The sequence below is a fragment of the Xiphophorus couchianus genome, chromosome 11 (genome assembly GCF_001444195.1).
Source record: "Xiphophorus couchianus chromosome 11, X_couchianus-1.0, whole genome shotgun sequence".
In the NCBI taxonomy this organism is placed as follows: domain Eukaryota; kingdom Metazoa; phylum Chordata; class Actinopteri; order Cyprinodontiformes; family Poeciliidae; genus Xiphophorus; species Xiphophorus couchianus.
The window spans coordinates 12,096,492-12,119,353 of NC_040238.1; the positions used below are offsets into that span (position 1 = coordinate 12,096,492).

At 41.4% G+C, this 22,862-nt stretch overlaps 1 protein-coding gene and 1 long non-coding RNA gene across 5 annotated transcripts in view; one reads left to right on the top strand and one right to left on the bottom strand.

Annotated features, from left to right (window-relative positions):
* The window catches only part of gria4b (glutamate receptor, ionotropic, AMPA 4b), a 92,989-nt gene that overhangs the window by 52,242 nt on the left and 17,885 nt on the right, over positions 1 to 22,862 (top strand). For all 4 annotated transcript variants that reach the window (XM_028031380.1, XM_028031379.1, XM_028031378.1 and 1 more), the window contains exons 7-11: positions 2,902 to 3,069; positions 3,968 to 4,072; positions 7,940 to 8,050; positions 11,057 to 11,263; positions 14,101 to 14,474. In XM_028031380.1, the coding sequence (XP_027887181.1) occupies positions 2,902 to 3,069; positions 3,968 to 4,072; positions 7,940 to 8,050; positions 11,057 to 11,263; positions 14,101 to 14,474 (965 nt within the window). The remainder of the gene's footprint in view (positions 1 to 2,901; positions 3,070 to 3,967; positions 4,073 to 7,939; positions 8,051 to 11,056; positions 11,264 to 14,100; positions 14,475 to 22,862) is intronic.
* On the bottom strand, positions 619 to 22,589 carry LOC114153085 (uncharacterized). The gene is made up of 3 exons (XR_003597273.1): positions 22,414 to 22,589; positions 15,969 to 15,974; positions 619 to 629 (listed from the first exon to the last, which is right to left on the bottom strand). It is a non-coding gene; the product is annotated as an uncharacterized LOC114153085 (long non-coding RNA).

Here is a 22,862-nt window from a genome sequence, read left to right on the forward strand (position 1 = left end):
TGTCTTGTTTTTTATTTCTCGCTTAAGTACTGAAGACCAGTGACGTGCGGTGAGGTTCATAGCTGGTGAGGCACTGACGTCATCAGAATCAGATTTGCAAATAGATGCATAGATTGACAGCAGTTTACAGGTTATGTTTCACTTCTGCATCCTTACACATACAAACCTTTCAGCTCCGGCGTTGGTCTTCCTTTGGTTATTATCTCCTGCTTCGATTGAAAGTCCACTTGAGAAAACTTTTTTAGTGTTGTAATGTAGTCATCCATGTCGAAAGTCGGGATAAGCGAGAGGAAAAAAATCACTATCTCTATTATAATCTATCGCTGCACTTGACTTGCTTCCCGAATCGTTTAGCCTAGCTCGCTGTCACTTACTCGGCAGTTGAGGAGTGAACAAGACGAACGTCTGGGATCTTGAGCGCCCCCTGCCATGAGGCAAGAGAACTGCCTGCCTCACCTCGAACCTGTTCTCTGCCGTTTATAATCGCTCATTACACGAAACACGTTACACAAACACAGTTGGTGACAAAAAGCACTGTACATTATATACATAAGCTAAATTATTGGAAATAAGTTCACATATTAAATTTGTTTAAACCATTTTATTGACGCCGTACAGCAACAGGCTCTCTCCGCTTAGCAGCCAGCGCAGAGCCAGGGGTTGCGCAATCCAAGGTGAGGCAGAGCTCGCTGCTGCCTCACCGGCATCGCTTCCAAGCATTTCAATGGGAAAATAAGAAAATTCAGCGATTTTGAACAAATAAAAATCGAAATTGGTGAAGCTACATGAAAAATAAATATTTTTTAGTACAAACCACCGGATGAATATAACAATTTAAATTACTTTATGATTATATATTTTCTTTCTTTCCATGATGGCTGGTGAGGCACTGCCTCACCTGCCTCCCCTGACCGCACGTCACTGCTGAAGACACGTTTTTTTCTCTCCCAGTACTTTTTTTTTTTTTCACTTAATTGAATGGAATATTTTTCCCCATTTACCGTGTAGGCCCAAAGACAAAATAATAATAATATTAATAATAATAATTATAATTGTACTGGGGGTTTTTTGCTGATAAATGAGAAAAATGTATCTTCATTGTCCTTAAATATTTGGTAGAAAAACACAATTAGTCAAATTTTGCACATTATTATTTTTTTATGCTCAGCTTCAGAAAAAGAAATCCACAAGAAAAAAAGGGAATGTTTTAAAATATTTTAATATAATTTTTTTTTCTTGCACATGATTATATTTTTAAGACATTTTGGGTCTTCAAAAGAAAAATAAAAGGTTTCAAACTTCCGTACATAATCAGTCGGTGACCCGTCTGTTGTTGACTTTCTCAATGTGCTGCTTGTTGAGGTATTTACCTGCTTCATGTTGTCAGACAGGTTCCTCATCATGGCCGAGTTTCCTGATTTACGTTTCACTGGTTTTCCTTCATCGTCATTTTAAAACTGTTTTTTATTTTTATTCTAATTTTATCTGATATTAAAATCATTTCTTCTCTAAACGTGTCAGTGTTGCGCTCCAAACAAACCGAAGCATTGGCCGGTGTTCGGTTCAAAGGGAGGTTTGTGTTGCTAAAGGTGTGATGGAAGCAGGTGCCAGGCTGTAATTGGTCGGGCAGCAGCAGGGGGCGGGGCTTAGAGCACTCCGGAAGCCATAATGTTGCAGCGAGCAGCAGGCTAATGAATGGGGTTCAGCCCCGGCTGCAGGCAGAGTTAATAAACTCCCGCCAGCCGGGGTAATTAATGTCAGGCTGCTTCCCGGCTGGACAAAATGCTTCCCGTTACCCCCCCACCAACCCTCTATTACCCCTGAACCCCCAAAGCCAGGCTACCGGTTCGTCATTCCCTCAATTACCTCTCTGCCCTGCCAGAGGTTACTTTCAGGAGAATTTATGGTGCTTTAAGGAGAGCAACATTTTTACAGAGCAAATAATCAGAGGCAGTGGCGCGTCTTCAGGTCACAGATAAATGAGGGTAAATTGGTGAGTTTACACCGGGGCGGGGGCTCTGCTCTCGTCTTCCTCTCTGTTTCCAGGAAATAATGACCGGAGTCTCCTGCTCCCGTTACGTTGAAGAAACTCTGCACGTCCTCTGAAAACACCTGAACAGCAGAGCATTAAATCTGTTGGGCTAAATCAGAGTTTAATTGGGCTCATTCCTCAGACCGGGTCGGGTCTCCTCCCGGCTGCACTTACAAGAACTTTCATTTCATTCTGCCTGCTGAGTTTTACATCGTTTTTAAAGTGTTTTAGCACCTGACAGTCCGTAGACTCGCTTTGACTTGTTCCATCAACAGCTGCTGTGGTTCTTTCTCTCTGCTCTGAGTCAAACCAACCAAACCCTTTGAGCAACCTGTTCCCCTCCTGGCCTGTGGGGGCGCTGCACCAAGAACCACTGAAGGAAACGACACAAAAACACTGAGAGCAACTACCCACTTCACCAAATGGAAACAGAAATGGAGGCATCAGATTTTAGCGGTTGTGTTCAATCTGGGTTCGGTTGAAGTGAACTCTGGCTCCAAAAGCAGGAAGTGGACTGCAATGCAGGGCATTCTGGGTAAATACAACCAAAGCAAACGTGCTAGCCTAGCCATAACAGGAGAAATGACTCGCCTTTGGCTAAAGATAAATCTTTCAACCGCTAAAATCTGACGCCTCCATTTCTGTTTCCACTCGGTGAAGAAGGAAGTTGCTCTCGGTGTCTTCAGAGGTTTTCGTGTCGTTTCCTTCAGTGGTTCTTGGTGCAGCGCCCCCACAGGTCAGGAGGGGAACAAGTTGCTGAGAGAAAGACAGCCACACTAGCTGGAGATGGAACAGATGACGTTTTGTTCCAGTAGAACCGGGTCAGAAACAGACCCGGTTATCTGTTAATGCCTGCTCGTGTCTTGCAGTACACGTCTGCGCTGACGTATGACGGCGTGATGGTAATGGCCGAGGCCTTCAGGACGCTGCGCAGTCGAAAGGTGGACTTGTCCCGACGGGGGAACGCCGGGGACTGCCTGGCGAACCCCGCCGCCCCCTGGAACCAGGGCAAAGAAATGGAGCGCACCCTGAAACAGGCGAGAGAAACACGCCGGTGGACCTGGAGTTCATTTAGTCACCACCATGAACTGCTCCCCTTTGGTCACCTTCTAACCATAAAACTTCTGTTTCAATTGGCTTTGATGTGACAAGCGCTACATAAATGTAAAGTGGAAGGAAAATAAAAACATGACTTTCAACATTTTTCACAGAAAACATCCGATGAAAAGTGATACCTGTTTTAAAAATGAACCTTTTGGTTGACATGCAGAATGCCTGGACACACTGTTCAAACGGCGTCGCATAGAGAAAAACTACAACTGAATAAATTAATCATAATCTAAAAAATGTGTTTATTTCAGGAAATCAGGATTATGATGGAGAGAAACTCCTTTCTTTATTTCTGTTTAGCTGCATGATGGCTGACATGATGATCTAGATTCACTGAAGATGTAAACATTATAAAACTAACATAAAGTCACAGATTTGGACAAATATCGACCTTATTTGATCTTTCTGAACCTAAAGAGGCTTAAAGTTTAAAGGTTTCAAACTTTAACACATTTTAAGTGACAGACCAACAGAAAGAGAAGGGAAGGAGAAATGAAGCGACAAATGTTTTAGTTTTTAAAGTGAAGACTCTAAAACAAAATGATGGCTTAGAATGGCCTAGTCAAAGTGCAGACCTAAATCTAGCTGGGAATCTGTTGCTTGTTGATGTTTACAGAAGGTCTCTGGGTGGAGCGTTAAGGAAAATCCCGTGTCGTTTTCCTTCAGCTTCACATTTTTTTACTTCTTTATTTGTTCTGTCACATAAAATCCCGGTAAGAAGAACCGACCGTGGGCCAGCTCTGTGGATGAGGCTCAGATAAATTGGTGAAGGTCTCGTTGGTTGGTTCCCCTCTGCGTGACGTCACTCTGTCTGTCTGTGTGCAGGTCCAGCTGCAGGGACTAACAGGTAATGTTGAGTTTAACGAGTTTGGTCAGAGGATCAACTACTCCATGGACGTGTTTGAGCTGAAGAATAACGGACCCAGAAGGGTAAGACATGAAGACGAGGACCAGGTCTCAGAGATGAACCGCGTGAACTTAATTTGGGGCTTTTAGTTTGTTTTTTTTCCAGAGTGAAAGGATTACAGGATAGCAACTGTGATGGGTTTTAAAGCAACACTGCTGTGGGCTTTAACTAATTGGCTTCGATAAGTGATGCTGAAGGTTCTGCAGTATCTCTAAATGTCTTATAAAAATCTGTAGCTACTAAATCTTTCTGAATGTTTTAGCCGATGACGTCCCGTTATTTGTCCGACTCAGATCTCTTAGCATGTTCCTGTTGGAGTCCTGTGAAAATTTCCCAGACTTTCTGCAGTTGGGTCATTTATAACAATTTATCAAAAGACTTTTCTACGTCTTTCCAAATTTTAATTCCTTCCTGTCTTTTCAGGTCAGAGTGACCTGGAACATTAAATCCGGACATTTTCCTGACTAAAACTGTGTAAACAACTTAATGAATCTCCAGCATTGACTGTTGTCAGGGCACAACCTGCTCAGAGAATATTAATGGGAGTGCAGAGTAATATTTGAGTCATTATGAGCACACTGAGTGGATGGCAGAAAATTTAAAATAAACCTCCAGTTGTTCCATTTTAGAAAGAAAACATTTAAAAAGCCTCATTAAAAGCTCCACATTAATGACATTCATTTAAATGATGAGTTGATGTGCACTTCTGACCTGAACTGTGGATAAAAAGTGTTTCCATTATATAACAATAAGCACCTTCACAGGATGGGCTCAATGCGTGAGCAGCATGTAACCGCCTCATTGAACAGGATTAGTTCTGGTTCTGGTTCTGGTCCCGTTTCACTGCCAGTGGTTCTGTTGCACAGAATCTGGAATAATGGAGAAAGAGAAACACCACAGATCTCCACAACTTCAAATGCTCATCTAGATCATTGGAGGTTGGACACAGATGGCCGATCTGGGTCCAGATTGGTTCCCAGCTTCCCAGAATGCATTGCTGTGAACCGTTTAAAATCCACCGTGCTCTCTGACCAGAGTCAGCCATAAAACTGAAAGCGTGAATGAAAGGTCTGTCCCAAAGAATCACTTTCAAACCGTACAGGAAGGAGTTTAATAACAGGCTTACGCCTGTGGAGGGCGCTATAAGCACATGTCCTGTCATTGATACATGGCGGGTATCAACCTGGATGAAGTTAGCGTTTAGCATTAGCTTCCCCAAAATACTATGTTGGTGTAACAGTTTATTGTCAGTGGAACTGTTTATGGTTAGCGTATTACTGCTAGCATAGCTAATGTTTTAGCTAGCAGTGCCCACCTCTTCATTAAACCATGTCTGCTGTTTTGATATCAAGCCTGAATGACGGCTGATGTGCCAAATGCTATAGCGTGTGTGTACATATATACTGTATATATACTGTATATATATGTGTGTTTTTGACCTTGTTTTGAGAAAAAAGAGGCTGAGCAGCAGCTCTGATGGATGGATGGGTTTCCCCTTATTGTTTTCTTTCGCCTTCGTCTAAACATGCCCGAGTCGTCTTACCTGTAGCTGCGGCTCAGTGTTAAGAGTAGCTCTGCTTCTCCACTGCCTGTAAATCAGAGTAATGTCAAAGATGTGCCCAGGCTGCAGTGATGGATGAAGTGGTTTGGGGTTGGTAGGATTTAATGCGTGTTGCGCCATTTTCTGTTATCATAAGTGAGGTGTAAAAAACAGCCTTGGGCAGCATCTCCGCCTCTGGTCTGAGAGGACGGATGTGTGTGGAAGAAATGGAGGCGAAGGCGGGAGCAGCCGAGAGAGTGATGGGGAGAGCATGAAGTGAAACAGAAGGCAATCAAGGTATGCTGGTGGAGGAGAGGAGTTCCCATCAATCAGAAGCTGCTTTGGCCGGCTCCGGGACGCGTGGGTGTTGGTGTGTGTTTGTGTTAGGTCAGAGCCTTGCCCCCACATTCTGCATGTTCTTCAATCATCCTGAGGCCGAGGGCCGCCGGCCCCACCGCCCCCGGCCCCGCCGCCTCCACTCTGTCTGAATTATGGCTGTTTGCAGCGCCTGTCACAGCCTCTGCATCCTCTTATGATCTGTATATCAGTCTGACACAATATTGCTTCTCACATTCCGGCTTTTTACCATAAATTCCTGCGACGCTCCCTGGTCACGATGTGCCGATGCTCTGACTGAAGCACATCCTGTGTGTCGCTTCCTGGCAGTCACTTTGACCCCAGATGACCTCTGGAAGGAGATTCTTACAGAGATCTTCAAAGATTAGTCATTAAGTTGCTGCTTAAGCGGCATCACAAGATGGAAGCTGTTGCAGGACGCAGCATGTGGAATAATCTGGAGAACGAAAAGAAGATTTTATCTGAGAGTAACGTGAAAGTCTAGTTGAAGTGAGTTCAAGCCAACGGAAAACAATAAATCTCAAATGTTATTTTCACACACCGATGGTACAGATGCTACAGATGCTACAGATGTGCTGCTAAATGGAAAAAGGTTTTAATAATACCTAAAAACCAAAAGGCTGGATTAACTACATGAGAACTAACAAAGAAGGAATCAGGGACTAGTGGTTTATTAAATGAAATGGTCAATCAGAAACAAATAATTACTCATGCTAACCGCTATATGTTAGTTGCTGATGCTAAATGCTAATTAGACCTTATTTATCTAAACTGCTAACAATGTGGTAAAATCCTATTTATTCAACTTTATGGTAGAATAAAATGTTTTTATAACACCATTTTCAGGTATTAATTAGCTAATTATGAGCTAATCATGATTAGCTCAATACTGTGAAATGCTAATGCTAATTATTAAAATAAATTTGAGGACCTCTGGTTATTCCAGGCTTAGTATTCGGGTAATTGAACATTTTCATACATATTCCACCTGTTCATGGATTGTTTTGTAAAGCATTTCTAAAAAGCATCTGTGGAATCTGAAATAGGCTGCCTAGATGCTATGCTAGCTGATGTGCTATTGGCAGGAGTTTCCAAAGCAGCCAATCCAGGAGAACCATTTATTTTCCTAGCGATAGTTTTAAGACTGTTTCCAACATGTGTATTAGTGCATTTTAAGCTACATTTGGTGTAACTATTAAAATAGGGCATTGTAAGTGTTTTTTATAAAGATTATGGTATTTACATTTAAAATTATGGATTTATAAAAGTACTTTGACAGGAACTAGACAGGGGCAGACATGGAGCAAGGATCGGAAGGTCGGGAATTGACCCCCAGATTTTCCTCCATAATTATGTGATGGCATGTGATAAATGGCCACATGTATGAGGATGATGATGGTCCTCTAAAAATGTGTAAGAACTGAAATAAAATCAGTTTCTTAACTTCTCTTGACAATTTTATTACATTTTGTTGAATTGCCGAGGATGACTTAATGATTAATTTACAAGTGTTGACTTATTCTTATATATCTGAATTTATTTTTAATGTACTATAAGCTTGTCAGAACCCAGTAATTATTATTTTTACATAACATTTCAAACACAGGAACCCATTCGGTATAATCAGGGACTGCAGTAGTGAAGAATGCGTCATGTTTCCAGTGTTCAGCTAAATGATTCATCTGATATCAACTATCCTGAGAAAACCAAATCTGAGGCGTTCAGTCTGACATTCATGGCATTGGTTTTATAAAATTAATTAAATTATGGATGTTTTTTAGTCGAGATCAAATTATTTGGCTTGTGCATCAGACCGTTAACTCGTAAAACAAATGAATAAAGCTTCATGTCTTGTTTATACTGAGATTTTTTGCTCCGTCACCCAGAACATCTCCAGTAAACTCCTGTGATTCTCCATCAGTAATATTAATAATTAATAGAGTTTAGCGTGTGAACTGGGTGTTCTGGTTCTGATGCTTTGTTCTTCCTGCAGATCGGCTACTGGAACGGTGACGACAAACTGGTTCTGGAGGAGGAAACCCAGCAGCTTTCCAACGACACCACAGGCATGGATAACCGAACCGTTATCGTGACGACCATCATGGTAAGCTAGCACGCTGCATTCACTGCCTTCTGCGCCTTTTCTCAGACATCTTTTTTGCAAAACTTGCTTCTTTTGTAGGTTTACATAAACATTTTTTTCTGTGCCATGCCCTGATTGCAGCTCTACCATAATCAGGACACTAGGGCTGCAACGATTCATCAGCTTCATTAAATTGTTTTGCTATTTAGCGCGTTTTGTTCCGGCTGGATGATTATTTGTGTTGCGCAGTGCTCTCACTTCTGCCAGTGATTTGTGGATGAATGCTAAACGCTATTAGCGCCAAGCGCTGGAATGAGACAGCTGACTGAAAAACAGAGTTGGCGTGACCGCGATGCTAAAACGCCTCAGCAGGAAACATTAGAGTTGAGATCGGCTATAAAAAAATCCGATTAATTATCTCTGAACACCTGAAGTAAACCCGACATTTTATTTTATTTGAAGACTCCCAAACCTGACTTTGCTCTCTTTAGGCTTAGTAATGTAACGTTTCCTGTTTTTAGCTTTTGCTTAAAATCTTCCAGATCCATCTTGTCACTCGCTGATCAAGAATAGTAGTGATGTGCAAAACATTTTACAAAAAAATAAGATTTAAAAATCTTCAAACTTTTCATTTTTAGCAGTGAAAGTAAAATGTTTTAATTCTCAGCTATTTTTGCACCTTGAGGAAGTGGAGTCAATTCAGCTTCCTCCCTCTATTCAGCCCATTTTAACAGACTGGTCCCCAGTTGGACAGGAGGGGACATGAACGGCCTTAGTGGCAGTGATGGACGCAGCGTCCCGAGCCCAAACGAGGCCCAGAAGAACCGGAGCAGAGGAGAGACAGCGGTCATGTTAATGGATCCCTGTTCAGAAACACTCAGAGCCGTAATGGAGTCCCAGGAGAGGGAGGGGGGATGCATATGGAGGGAGAAGCTGGCTTTGTTGTTTTTCAGAGGATGGAGGACTGCTCTTCACAGACACACTGTGGGTGGGTGTGTGTGTGTGTGTGTGTGTGTGTGTGTGTGTGTGTGTGTGTGTGTGTGTGTGTGTGTGTGTGTGTGTGTGTTTTTGGTCATTTAGGTGTAAAGCTGCATGTTTTTCTCCCAGACTGATGGATCCTGGTTTGTAAAGTAGCAGAGTTGCTGTTTGCTCTAAATCTGTCACTTTGTCAGACTACCTGCTCTTACTTACAGTATATTACACACTCAGAGGACTCCCTGTAAGCCCTAAAACAGCTTAGAAAGACTAATGCTCCCATAATCACACCAATTCAGATCCATCACCTTCCTATGTAGCATGATTTTACTCTTTCTCTGTGGCGGCTTCCTTTCAGCGCCGCTTCTGATGTCGGATCAGCGCGTTTGTCGGTCGTGGTTGGAACCGACCTTGTGAAATATCCTGATGTTTCCTGTTTGTCTTCTGAAAGCTCAAAGCCCTGCTGTGTTTATACGCAGCGGCTTAAACTAAAAGGAAACGTCTGATTATTTTATGATAGAAAATAAATAAGACCAAGAAAAATAATTTCACCACCTTGACACGATATTTTACTTTAACAGTTAAAATATGAAAAGTGATGGAAATCTTTTGGTCATTTTTGTTTCCTTTTGTCGTTGCAGAAATTACAGTTAGTAGAAAATGTCATGGCGTAAATAACAGGTGCAATTCACTGGATCTAAAAAACCTTTAGTTTAACGAGATGAGTTCAGTCGATCACTCAGAAGAAATGAACGCCTCGCTAAAACAAAGCAGGAGTTTTTAATGGTACGATATTTAATGGTCCGTCCCTCTGAGAGCAGAGACTGTTTCCAGTGAGGATGAACCCTGAGCCTGCAGCAGCAGGAACCAACCGGAGCCCAATAAACCGTTCAGCAGCTTCATGACATAAAAACTGGAATAATGCATGAAGAGGCTGCTGGGTGAGTCAGCGCTGTCTCTGTGTCACTGGGTCATTTGGACCGCCGGCCGTCGCTCTGGTGCTGATTAGCGCTCCTGACCAAACAGACCGTTTGTCCCGAACACTGAACACGAACCCAAACAAGCCGGCGTGGCGCTGAGCAAACGGGTTCCGTTTGGTTACATGTCGGGGTGTTTGTTTGGCTCTGGATCATGAAGCGGGCCGGGTCGTGTGTTTGTTCTGGACGGCCCGTGTCGTGAGCCTCATTAGACAGCGGCGGAGCGGTGATTATTGACCAGGCTGTCAGCCATGTTGGCCTTTTAAAGTGAAGACCGTGAAGGATCGCTCTCTCTTCCTGTGCCAGAAACACGGACCGTTCTGTCAGAACCAAGCCTCCAGAAACGACCAGAACTCCGATCCATTCAGAACCCATTGAAACCAACTGGAACCTCACCACTCAAACTGATGCAGTTTTATCTGCTTCAACGTATTTTATTGGGATTTTATGTGATGGACCAACATAATGTGAAGGATGGTTTGCATCCATTTTCTTACAAAACATAATTGTGTTCATTGAAGATTAGAGACGTCAGAAAGTCACTGACGTCTGTCCGAGTGAAGAGAATTACAGGCCTTAAAATGTCTGAAATTCATTTTAAAAACTAAGTTTGCCTTTAATATCGTAATCAGATCTTCAAATCTGTGTTTTTGTTGTTGTTGTTGTTGGGTTGGAAACTTTTCCACATTTTCAGAATCAGAAATCACCAAAATTATGAACCCAAACATAAAAATGTAATTTGATATCAAGAGCTCACAGTGTAAAGACATTAAGTATTCACAAATGAACATTAGAGGAAATAAAGTCAACATCCAATAGAAGATAATGTATCCGTCCACTTTATTTTCTTTATGTTGAAATCTAAAAACAGAAATAAAATTATGGTTCTTTAATCATGAAAACAAATATTCTTTAGTAAATATTTATCCAAAATTATAAGCAGATATTTTTCATGTAACGTAAGTTTAATTTATCTGAAGGTGCTCTATTTCACTAGTAGAATAAATGAAAACACAACACACCAGCCTGTGTTGTGTTTGACGCTCTGGTTTCACTGGTTTCACTGGTCTTGTAGGAGGGTCCCTACGTCATGCTGAAGAAGAACTGGGAGTCGTTCGAGGGCAACGACCAGTACGAGGGTTACTGCGTGGACCTGGCCTCCGAGATCGCCAAACACATCGGCATCAAGTATAAGATCGCCATCGTCCCAGACGGGAAGTACGGCGCTAGGGACCCAGAGACCAAGATCTGGAACGGCATGGTCGGGGAGCTGGTGTACGGGGTAGGTGGTGCTATGCTTACCGATTCTGTCCAGAGGTTAGCTGGTTGGTTAGTTGGATGGTTGGCTGGTTGGTTGGATGGATGAATGGATGATTGGTTGTTTTGTTGATTTGTTGGTTGGTTGGAAGGTTGGTTGGTTACATGGATGGATGATTAGCTTATTGATTGGACGGTTGGTTGAATGGATGGTTGGTTGGTTGGTTGGTTGGATGGATGGATGGATGGATGATTGGTTGGTTGGTTGGTTGGTTGGTTGGTTGGTTGGATGGATGGATGGATGATTGGTTGGTTGGTTGGTTGGTTGGTTGGATGAATGGATGGATGGATGATTGGTTGGTTGGTTGGTTGGTTGGTTGGTTGGTTGGTTGGTTGGTTGGTTGGTTGGATGGATGGATGGATGGATGATTGGTTGGTTGGTTGGTTGGTTGGTTGGTTGGTTGGTTGGTTGGTTGGTTGGTTGGTTGGTTGGTTGGTTGGTTGGTTGATTGGTTGGTTGGTTGGTTGGTTGGTTGGATGGATGGATGGATGGATGGATGATTGGTTGGTTGGTTGGTTGGTTGGATGAATGGATGGATGGATGATTGGTTGGTTGGTTGGTTGGTTGGTTGGTTGGTTGGTTGGTTGGTTGGTTGATTGGTTGGTTGGTTGGTTGGTTGATCCTACAGTCCTAGGTTTTACCGTGGCTCACTTGTTTGCAGCCATTTTGGCATGTAAACGTTGAGTTGAGGGCGTGGCCTCCAGCAGCTTATTTGGATAAAATTGACAGAGTTCTAAAACAGGAGCTCAGAACTGAGGAGGTGAAATCTGATTATCTGGTCACAATTTTGAGCAAAAAGTGTAATGAACATGTTTTGTAGAACTACTTTGGTTGTTTAACAGAAAGCATCGTTTGCCCCTTTTAAACAGAGCGGGAAACCCCTGATGGCCTGGGTTGTTGCCACGGGTGACACGACCAGCATGACCAGTTTTTATCTTTGGATTATATTTGTCTGATATTAAAGTATGTTTGATGATCTGAAATGTGAGGACAGCCCCCCCTGCATGTGTTTGTAGTGAATATATTGAATATTTTAGCTTTAAAGCAGAAAAATCCAGAAGGTTTACGGTGGAAATGTGAGTTAGGACGGCTCTGTGTTTACTGGGAACATCCAGAGAAATTATCAACACTTTTCCATTTCTTCCCTGGAGAAGCTCTTCAACCCGGCGAGTTTTTAAAACACTAAACGCTGCCAGGCTGTCGTCTTAGCGCATTCTGCTGAGGATGTAAGAACTTTAATCTCTGCCGTTTTCTTTCCTGGGGCTGTGTTTCCCAACGAGTTGGACGGCCGTAATGAAAGTTAAAATGCTGTGAGAGCGTAAGCCCCGTGCCGCCATGGCTGCCGAGCCGTTCGCTGTAATCTGGTTTGTGGATTTTCTGCGAGCTGGTGAGCGTTTTTCCACAGCTGCAGAGCAAAGAGGTGACACACTGTCCTGCACTCTAAGCATATTTCTCTGATTATTTTATCCTTCCTGCTGATTCTCAGAGTCACAGTTAAGCCTCAGACTATTTTAAGGTCTATTTTTGCTTTTTATTTCCTAACTGCCACGGACTTGTATGACAGCGTATTAAGGCCACTGTCAATAGGAAAAAAAAAGCTCAGAAATTTTGAGATTAATCTCAGAAATTTTCTAAAAAAAAACAAGGAAATTTCTTAGCCTGAAAGGTAAAAAAAAAATTGCTATAAAAACTTTTAGGTTAATTCAGAAATTTTCTAGGAAAAAATGTAAAGGTTTTCTGAGCTTGAAAGGTCAGAGAGATATTTGAAAAAGTCACAATTTTTGTGATTAGTCTCAGAAATTGTCTTTGAAAATTTCTAAATTTCTGATTTTGGAAAATCCAAAAATTGCTTGAAAAAAACATCAGTAATTTTTAGATTGATAAAATGGCTAGAAAAAAAATAAACATCGACATTTGTTTCAAATTTCTACAAAAAAACAAGTGAACTTCTTTTTAAAAAGTCAATTTGTTAGAACAAACCTTAGACATTTCATATTAATTTTAGAAATTTTCTAGAAAAAAATTGGAAACTTCTGGGTTTGAAATGCTACTTTAAAGTCAGAAAACTCGATTTTAACCTCAGAAATCATTTAGAAAAATAAAGTTGGAACATTTTAAAAGTGGAATATCTTTAACCTTCGAAACGTAAACATTTGAGATCAATCTCACAATTTGAGATTTTTCTTCTAAATTTTTTACTTTTAAAGTTCAGAAATGAGTTTATTTTTTCTTGAATATTTCTGAGATTATTCTCAAAATTTATTTGAGTTTTTTTGTAGCAAATTTTCAACTTTTCAAGGTCAAAAATGACCTTGTTGGGGGCGTGCAGTTAGCGTAGTGGTTAGCGCGACCCGTATTTGGAGGCCTTGAGTCCTCGACGCGGCCGTCGCGGGTTCGACTCCCGGACCCGACGATATTTGCCGCATGTCTTCCCCCCTCTTCTTCCCCGTTTCCTGTCAGCCTACTGTCATATAAGGGACACTAGAGCCCACAAAAGACCCCCTGGAGGGGTAAAAAAAAAAGACCTTGTTTTCCCAATTCAATTAAATTCAGAAATACTTTATTAATCCCAAAGGGAAATTAATGTTGTTGTAACTCAATAATTCTCCAAAGAGTTATTATAGATTTTTTTTTTTAAATCATGAAAAAAAAAATAGATTCAAAATTTCTGAGATTATTCTCAAAATATCTCAGTTTTTAAGCAGACATTGACTCTTTTTTCTACCCCCTAATATTTAGTTGCAGTCTCAACCTAATCCTGACCTAATCTCGACTAAATCCTCTTCCTCTTCCCCCCACAGAAAGCGGAAATCGCTGTGGCCCCTTTGACTATCACGCTGGTCCGGGAGGAGGTGATCGACTTCTCCAAACCGTTCATGTCGCTCGGCATCTCCATCATGATCAAGAAGCCGCAGAAGTCCAAACCGGGCGTGTTCTCCTTCCTGGACCCGCTGGCCTACGAGATCTGGATGTGCATCGTGTTCGCCTACATCGGCGTGAGCGTGGTGCTCTTCCTGGTCAGCCGCTTCAGCCCGTACGAATGGCACACCGAGGAGCCCGAGGAGGGCACCGACGGTCCGCCAAGCGACCAGCCCCCCAATGAGTTTGGCATCTTCAACTCTCTCTGGTTCTCCCTGGGCGCCTTCATGCAGCAGGGCTGTGACATCTCCCCCAGGTGAGTTCGCTCTTCCACTAAACTTTAACCCAAGAAGAGCAAGAGTCGCCACAAACTCTGCTCAGACGTGACCTCAGGCCAATTAAATTCACAGATTGACATCATGTCAGGCTAACTGCCGCTTATAGTGAAGCTGCTAACCAGAGACAAGCTAACAGCTAAACATAATGAAGGTAATTGCTAGTTATAGATAACTGCTAACTGAAACCAATTTAGCAGCTACTTATGATTAGCATAACTGCTAACTGGAGATAGGCTAACTGCTACTCGTAATGAAGCTGACTGTAAACAAGCTAAAAGCAACTTGTTTTGAAGGGACCTGCTAATCATAGTGAAGCTAACTGCTAACTTGAGACAATTTAGTAGCTACTTGAGATGAACTACATCCCTCAGGGTGTACATGACCTCCAGTTTGACATCATGACAGGCTGCATTATCTTCGTCATACAGATAACTTAGCGCTCACTGTGTGCTCAAATCCCTGGCCTGTCAATCCAATTAAGTCCTTCATCAATATTTGAAGCATGTCTGATTGACACAAATAGCAGCTGAGTGAATCTTAACACCCTGCTGCTCATCACAGCAGGGTGTTTAGATTCAGCGAAGTAGAAGAAGAAAAACTCATTGCTAATAAAACTTAAGCTAACAGACCCTCAGAATGACCATGAAGCTAATCGCCATCAAACTACCAGAAACTAAAAGATAACAGTGTTTTACAGCTAGCATCACATCCACTCACACCATACCCAACAGTTTTAATGTCAAGCTAACAGCTACTCACTGAAGCGACCTGCTAACTTGAGACAAGCCCGCAGCTACTTGGGATGAAGGTAATTCCAAGTCACAGTGAAGCTAATTACGAACTGGAGACAAACTAAATACTACTCACAGTAAAGCTAACTGCTAACTGTAGACAAGCCAACAGCTGCTTGTAATAAATTTAATTGCTAATCTCTTTAGACACTAAAGGCTAACCAAATCTACTTGTGATGAAGCTAACTGTAGTCAAGCTAACACGTGTAACAAAGGTGATTGCTACTCACAGTGATGTTCTGCTAACTGTAGACAAGCTAAAAACTACTCATACTGAAGGTAACTATTATTTATAGTGAAGCTACTTGCTAACAGAGTTGGAATGAAGGACATTTTTAGTCATATAGTGAAGCTAACTCCTAACTCTAGACAAGCTAACATATCCTTGTAATAAATTTAATTGCTAATCTAGTGACACTCCGCTAACCAAATCTACTTGTGATGAAGTTAACTGTAGAGAAGCTAACAGCTACTTGTGATGAAGCTCAGAACTCATCCCCTCAGGGTGTACATGACCTCCAGGCCAATTAAATTCACAGTTTGACATCATGTCAGGCTGCATTATCTTGATCATACAGATAACTTAGTGCTCAAATCCCTGGCCTGCCAATCCAATTAAGTCCTTCATCAATATTTCAAACATGTCTGATTGACACAAATAGGAGCTGAGTGAATGTTAACACCCTGCTGTGACGAGCAGCAGTTTGTGGCAGCGTATTAGAAGAAGAAAAACTGTGTTGTGTTTTAAATCCTTAAGGTTACCAGCAGTGTGTCTTTGTTAGATTGTAGATGTCTTGAGGTGAATCCGTAATGTGGGTCAGAGATTATTATAACTGCAGCATAAAGCTGATAAGTTAACATGAGAACATTTGCATTGGAACAACAGTTTGACATTTTTGGGAATACCTAGGGACATGACAAATCTATTCACAATTCAGTATAGGGGCATACTGTCTGTCTAAACAGCTGAAATATATAATAAAACTGGGAGTCCATTGTGAAAACAAAACAAAGATGGCCGAAATTGGCCACGGCTCAATCTTCTTGCAGCAGTCAAAGAAATCTCAGTCTGAAGATTCTTAAAAAACTTCTAATGGGAGCAAAAATAAAAGTTAATGAATGTCAGCATAACCAGATACTATAGCTATGCTATTAGCAGGAATCTGAGTAGCTAATGTGGAGACAGCTGCTAGCTTATCCCCAGTTAGACAAGCTCCAGCTAGTTTGTCTAACTGGAGACAAGCCAGAAGCTATTCATGGTTAAGCTAACTGCTAACTAGAGAGAAGCTAACAGATACTCATGATGAAGCTAACTGCTAATTATGTTAAATTCTTAGGTTGGTACGTTTGTGAACACTTTATCTGCTTTACATTCTTATCAATTTAGCAAGAGGCAGCTATTTGTTTCACTGCTTCTCATCTGAACGAGATTTGTGTTTATGTTTTTGCTAATGTTAGCTTTCTGTTTTTACCTCTTCTGCCAGCAGTTCTTTGTCCGTATGATTTGGCTCATGCTGAAATCCAAAACCACTTTATTAGCCCTCCTTTCAGTTTTTCTGTTTGTTGAAGCCAATTTGGGGTTACGTTCCACAACATAGCAGCGTACTGTCAGCTGCTTTAGTTGCTTCCACAAGGTGATTTTCAGTTTAAAATTGGCTCACATAGCATTTTCTTAAACTGTGAAGGTTTTAAATTTCAAACACTTACGATGTAGGTTTTAGCTTGAGTCTCCCAGGTGAAATGCTGATTGTTTCTCCAAACAGAGACAAGTCTGATTGCTGCCTGTTGATGGTTGTTTATACTTACCCAACATAACCCCAGTTTAAATGGGGGAAACTCAAAAAGAAAGAGGAATTTTATGTCTGAAATGATTCCAGCTGCAAGTGATGTGAGGTAAGGAGACGAGGAAAATGAGAAAAGAATTATTGTGATGTAAAAGAATGATTACTGAAATGTTTTCTGCAGCGCTGTTGCATCAGATGATGCTTCCCAGAAATGCTGAACTCGTTCTTCTGTTTTAGAAGAGAGTTTTAAGTTGATGAGGGAGTTTGCATGTAGCTCAAAGTAAAAACTGTTGCTTGTTTTTCTGTGTTGCACTGATATCTGCTGCTCTGTTTGCTGTCGCTCGTTGTCGAACGTCTTGTGTTGCTCTGACTGATTCTGCTGGTTTTGGTTCAGACTGTCTCTGTACTTGTTGTTCTCTGCATGTCTGCGACTTTTCCTCTATTGTTTGAAGGCAAAGAACCCTGGAGTTCGGCAGACTGGTTCCCAGTAAACATGGTGGAGGATCTGGCTTGCTCTTGTTGTTGTGCGGTGGAAGTCGCCTGTTGTTGTGACATCAGGCTCCCTGTCTGCGACGCGGCGAAGCCTTCAGACGGTTATAAAGCCTCTAATTCCCCGCGGTTTCTCATTTGCTGCAAAGCCATCTCAGTGTGAATGGCTTTGTCAGGCTTAAACTTCCTGCTGCTGGTGCGCTCGGGTTATTTCAGGAGCGGTTGCTCTATCAGCGCCGCCCTGTGCTGCTGCTTCTCTAACGGCTGCTGTTGTAGAGTAATAGCGTGAACGCTGGCAGATGAAATCGGCCCGTATCAGCCGCGCCCACGCACGGAGGATCCAGAGGCGCGTCAAAACCGGAGCTCACGTAAGCAGCCCGTACTCCAGCGGGTCGGCGTGTATGATTAGGAGAACACCTGCTGTGCACCTCCACCTGCCTCCATCCCACCTCCGCCCTCCGCCTGCCTTCCTGCAGATAACAGCCTTAAAGCTCAACAATGCTTTTCAACCTTTGCTCTGTTGGCGCTTCCCTCCCATCACTGCTAATCTCATGACGCCTCAGTCCATCAACCGCTTCCAGATCACCCTGAAACCAGAAGGGACGAGGTCAGAGGTCAAAAACAATTACAAAACAAGTTACAGCTGCTGAGAGATTTTACCAAAACCTTCAAATGTGCCCAGAAACATCTGTGAGGAAGGAGTGTTTTCCAGACACATGGTGTGTTTTAGTTAGGAGCTCAGAATGTTGGAGGAAAATCCAGTTTCCAAGCTTGGAAACCCCCACTCTGCTCCTTCAGACTAGCCAGAAGCAATTAGCAAACGCCTGGTGGAACTGCTGTAGGAGCTACTGCTCAGTGCTGGTCCTGATTTTAGATTTTCCTCTCCTCACTGGAAACAGGACAGGTCGTTCCTGAAGGCAGAGTTTTATAAAGAGCCTGAGCTTTTAAAGAACAGCTGAAAGAAAACTCATTTCGCTTGTTGACATTCTGATTAATTAGAGGGACAATGTAAAGAAATGAGAATCAGTGAGGGAGTGAATATGTTTCCTAAGCTATATGTGGACCGGTCTGTGGTTCTGTCCCTTCAGGAACATTAATCTCTCCTTCCTAATCTAGATCTTTAACTAATTTCTCCCTCTCTGACAGGAAGGGCAAACAGAGCTGGAAATAGTCTTCTTCTCTTTTAAATGCGGGTTTCTGCCCCCCTCCGCTCCCTCCGGGCGGCCGCAATAATTAATTCAGTGATTAATATCCCGGTCTCCAATGGTTACGGCAGAAAAAGGAAGCTCAGATGAAACGGTGACACCAAAGTCCTTTTAATTGACTACAAATCCCAGCTGAATAGAGGTGAAGTTTTTCCCTCCTGCGGCGGCATCAGGAGCTCCTTGCTCCTCCAGGTGACTTCCTCCGGCGGACCGACCATCTTTCTGCTGAGTCATGCCGCCGCTCATTTGCTCCTGATTAGCGCCGATTAGCTCAGATTGTGAAGCAAATGTTCCTGACGGCTGCAGATAGTCGCAGGCCAGAAGAAGAGAGGAGGACGACTTTGAAGCTGCTCTATCTGTTCACGCCGCGCCGTCAGTGCAATGCCAATTAGCTTTTGTTATCCGGCGCCACAGCGCTGCTCTGCCGCATGGCTTATTGCTCATGTCAGCAGCGCCTCTCTGCACTCGCAGCGCATATTCTGGGCTGCACTGGAGGCTCTCACTGGGCCGGGTTCACCGCTGGCCCGGAGCTTCAAAGACGAGCTCCAATTTAGAGCTTCTGCTTTGATATTCGGGTCCCTGTGCTAACGATGCTGCGGCTATGAAAAACAGACATGTATGGCTGACGTTTAGGTGCATATATGTTCTTGTTTTACTTAAAAAATCTACACATTCCTGTCAAAATGTATGTTTTCTAAGGTTCGTTTCTGAATCAAACTCTGGTCCTCCAAACCTCGGTCTGGGTTCGGTTGAAGTGAACTCTGGTTTGGTTTGAATGAATGTATGAACACCGAGCGGACCAGAGACCGCTCTAAAAGCAACGCAGGGCATTCAGCTGTTTTTGCTCCGTTTTCCCTTTTGCTTGTTTCCTTTTTAATGTCCTAACAGAAGTTTGTTTTTTAGTTGGATTCTTCAAGATAAATATCAGAAATATTTAATCATACTTTTTTTTTTAAAAAAAGCATTAAGAGTGTGTAAACTTATAACAGCCGCACCTCATCATATATATTTCAGCTTTTTATTAAAATTGTCTGCGTTAATGTGGAATTAAACCATTTATTACAAGTTTTACTGTTTTAGTTAATAAAATAGTTTTAAAAACCATTTCTCTTCTTTTATCCTCCTATAAATAGTTATTAATTATACATTTGACCCAGGAAGCCTCAGATTGAGTCATTTTTTTTATTACTGGTCAGGTTATTATAATTCTATAGTAATTATATAGAGTAATTATAATTTTATTCTCTGTGAGTAAAATCCTGATTTCTATCATTTTATTTTTATTCTGGAAAGTCAGCAGTTTATTCCTAAATCCAGAAGTTTAAAGTAATAAAGGTGCAACGGATCAGTAATCTGTGTTTAGTAGCAACAGAACCTTTTTATTAAATAAAAACTGGAGACCCTTTCGGTTGTTGTGCTAACCAGTCACTGATAATAAAGCAGATTATGGCGTATTAATGATCCTGAGGGGAGATTTGTTTTGCTTTCATCCTGATTATTATCTCTGAAGTTCCTCCGTCTGATTTTCCCATCATATGATTCGTTTTTACGGCTGCAGATGGAAAGAAGAAAAGCATTTCATTTGCCGTATAATTTATATGCTGATTGTTCCAGCAGGGCTTTGAAGCTGGGATGTTTGCTCTCAGAAAGCACTTTCTGGCTCTTCAGTCACACTAGAGCGATATGCGGAGATATATTCACACACATCGCTCAAATCCAGATGAAACATCAACAACTTTAGTGTTTCTGCATCAAACTTCAGAGGATTAATTACTGCTGACCCTGGTGTTCACTGGACTGCCAGAAAATATGTCAGAATCCCACTAAAAATGCTTAAAACTTCCTATTATATTAGTTAAAACCACAAATATACCTTAATAAGAATGAGTACGCTCAGTGGAAGCCAGGCTAGCGCTAACGCAGAAGCTAACATCCATGATTTTTCTCAGGATCCAGCTAATAGCATGTCAGCTAGCTAGCTAGTTTGCCATGTCAGATTCCCAAACTGCATTTTCCTTAAAATATTGTTTTAATGTGTACAAAAAATGTAAAACCTTTTTTCATATTAAGGGAGTGTGTATAAACTTATCAATGCTCCTGATATTTTTACATAATTTTACATTTATGACATGTATAATCCATGAATATTACAACTAGTTAACATATGAATATAGCATTTATTTAATTTTATCTACAATAGAGGAACAATCACTATTTTTTTTAAATTTCACCAAAACAAAACGAGCATCAATAACAGAAACACCAACAATAATGAAATAATATTATTACTTATTATATCCAGCAGTAGTCATGTTATTATACAATCATTTGGACAGTTTAATTTTTTTTAATATTCCACAGTTTGACTCCATTACCACCATCAGAACTGCCAGTTTTTTTTTTTTTTTGGTAGTTCTGAATTTGCATATTTAAAACTGTAATTCCCTGATTCAATTAAAAGAATTGTAAATGGGTTTTTTTCTGTTATTGTTTATTTTTGGTTTATTTGAGGTAATAAATCCACCAAAAGAAGAATTTTCACAAATATTTAAATCCAGTTCAGTTCAACACTTTATCCCGAGACGCTTTTTAAATAAAAGTCAATCCAATCCCATTTATTTCAACTGATTCTACTTATCAATCAATGCATTAAGCTCAGTTTATAATTAGTTTAAAAGTTTTCTGTCTCAGGAATCCCAGCAGAACGTCGAGTCGTTGTTCTCCTGACCAGCAGGTGGCGGCAGTAGACAATCACAATATTTCTAAGGTTTATAGATTATGGTTGTTCTTCTTTGATTGGGGTTTATTGTTAATCACCAACAGCCACAATTTAGCACCAGGGCCATTAGTAAAGTAAAAATAATTAACAACAATATTTTGTCCTGTTTAGCTCTGGAATTAATTTTTCAAAGTCATATTTTTACCAAAGTCAACATTTAGATCTGTGGTAGAAATGTCTGTGAAATCTGGAATTTGGCTGTTTAAAATGTGGAGGAGCCGAGTATAAAGCGGCGCTTCTCTCCTATTTAATGAATACAAACGAGTTTAACTTGCACTAATGGTGGAAAACCGCCGACTAATTGCTGAAAGTGTCTCTTTTTTTTGGTCAATATTGAGTTTTGTGTTTTCCCTGCGGCTCAGCGGGCTGCGGTGCAGCAACTCTGGAGCCAATTTCTGTTTAGTTTCCACTTTATTTCATCTAATACTCTCCTGTCTGGGTTTTCTTGTTTCCAGCGCTCAGGGAAAACTCGCCTCATACATCCTGACATTCAGGTTTCAGCTCAGCATCAGAGAGAGATGGAGCTTTCTTCTGCTTCCTCCTGAAAACTGACTTTCATTCTGCACTGAAACTATATCTGGAATCCTGCTTGTAAAATGTCTGACAAACCTTTTATTACAAAAAACTGAGAGTATTATGTCAACTTTGTCTGCTCCTTTTCAATAGTTTAAAGCAGATCTAATGTGCAAAATTCTCATTTTGTACAGTTTTATACTTTATGCTTCCAATAAGAGTCCAGCTTTTTAAAAAATCAATAAGTGTATGTTTTTGGTGTCTGGAAAACGAGCCGTTTCAAAAAGCTCCTTAATGTAACATCACAAATCACCAGGCACTGCCCATTACCTAGCAACCCCAGTAGAACGCGTTACTTAGCAACTCAAGCTGAGCTCCAACACATTTGGTGAGCTGGTTTTAACCGCTGTATGCGCTGTACAATGGCTGCTGGAAAAGAGAAGTGTTTTGTTGTTGACTTTCCATCCTGAAATCACTTGCTAAATTCTGGGTGGTTGTGCTGAAGGCTCCATTTCTGCTTTTCAAAGATCTACGGTTGTATTAGTTGTGCATCAGTTTGCAGTCATTTTCATGTGTGAGGGTAATCGTTGAGCCAGCAGCAACTCATTTAGATTTAACTTGATTAAACATTTGAGTAAATGGAGGAAAATGAACAAGTGGAGGACAGAAATCAGGCCTAAAAAAAGAGCAGATAAAAAAAGATCCCATTTTATTTGCAACTTTGGTACTTTTCAAACACTCGGCTGAAAATAGGAAGAAACTGAATCTTTTGTGTTTCTGTTTAAAATCGCTAATAATCATTTAA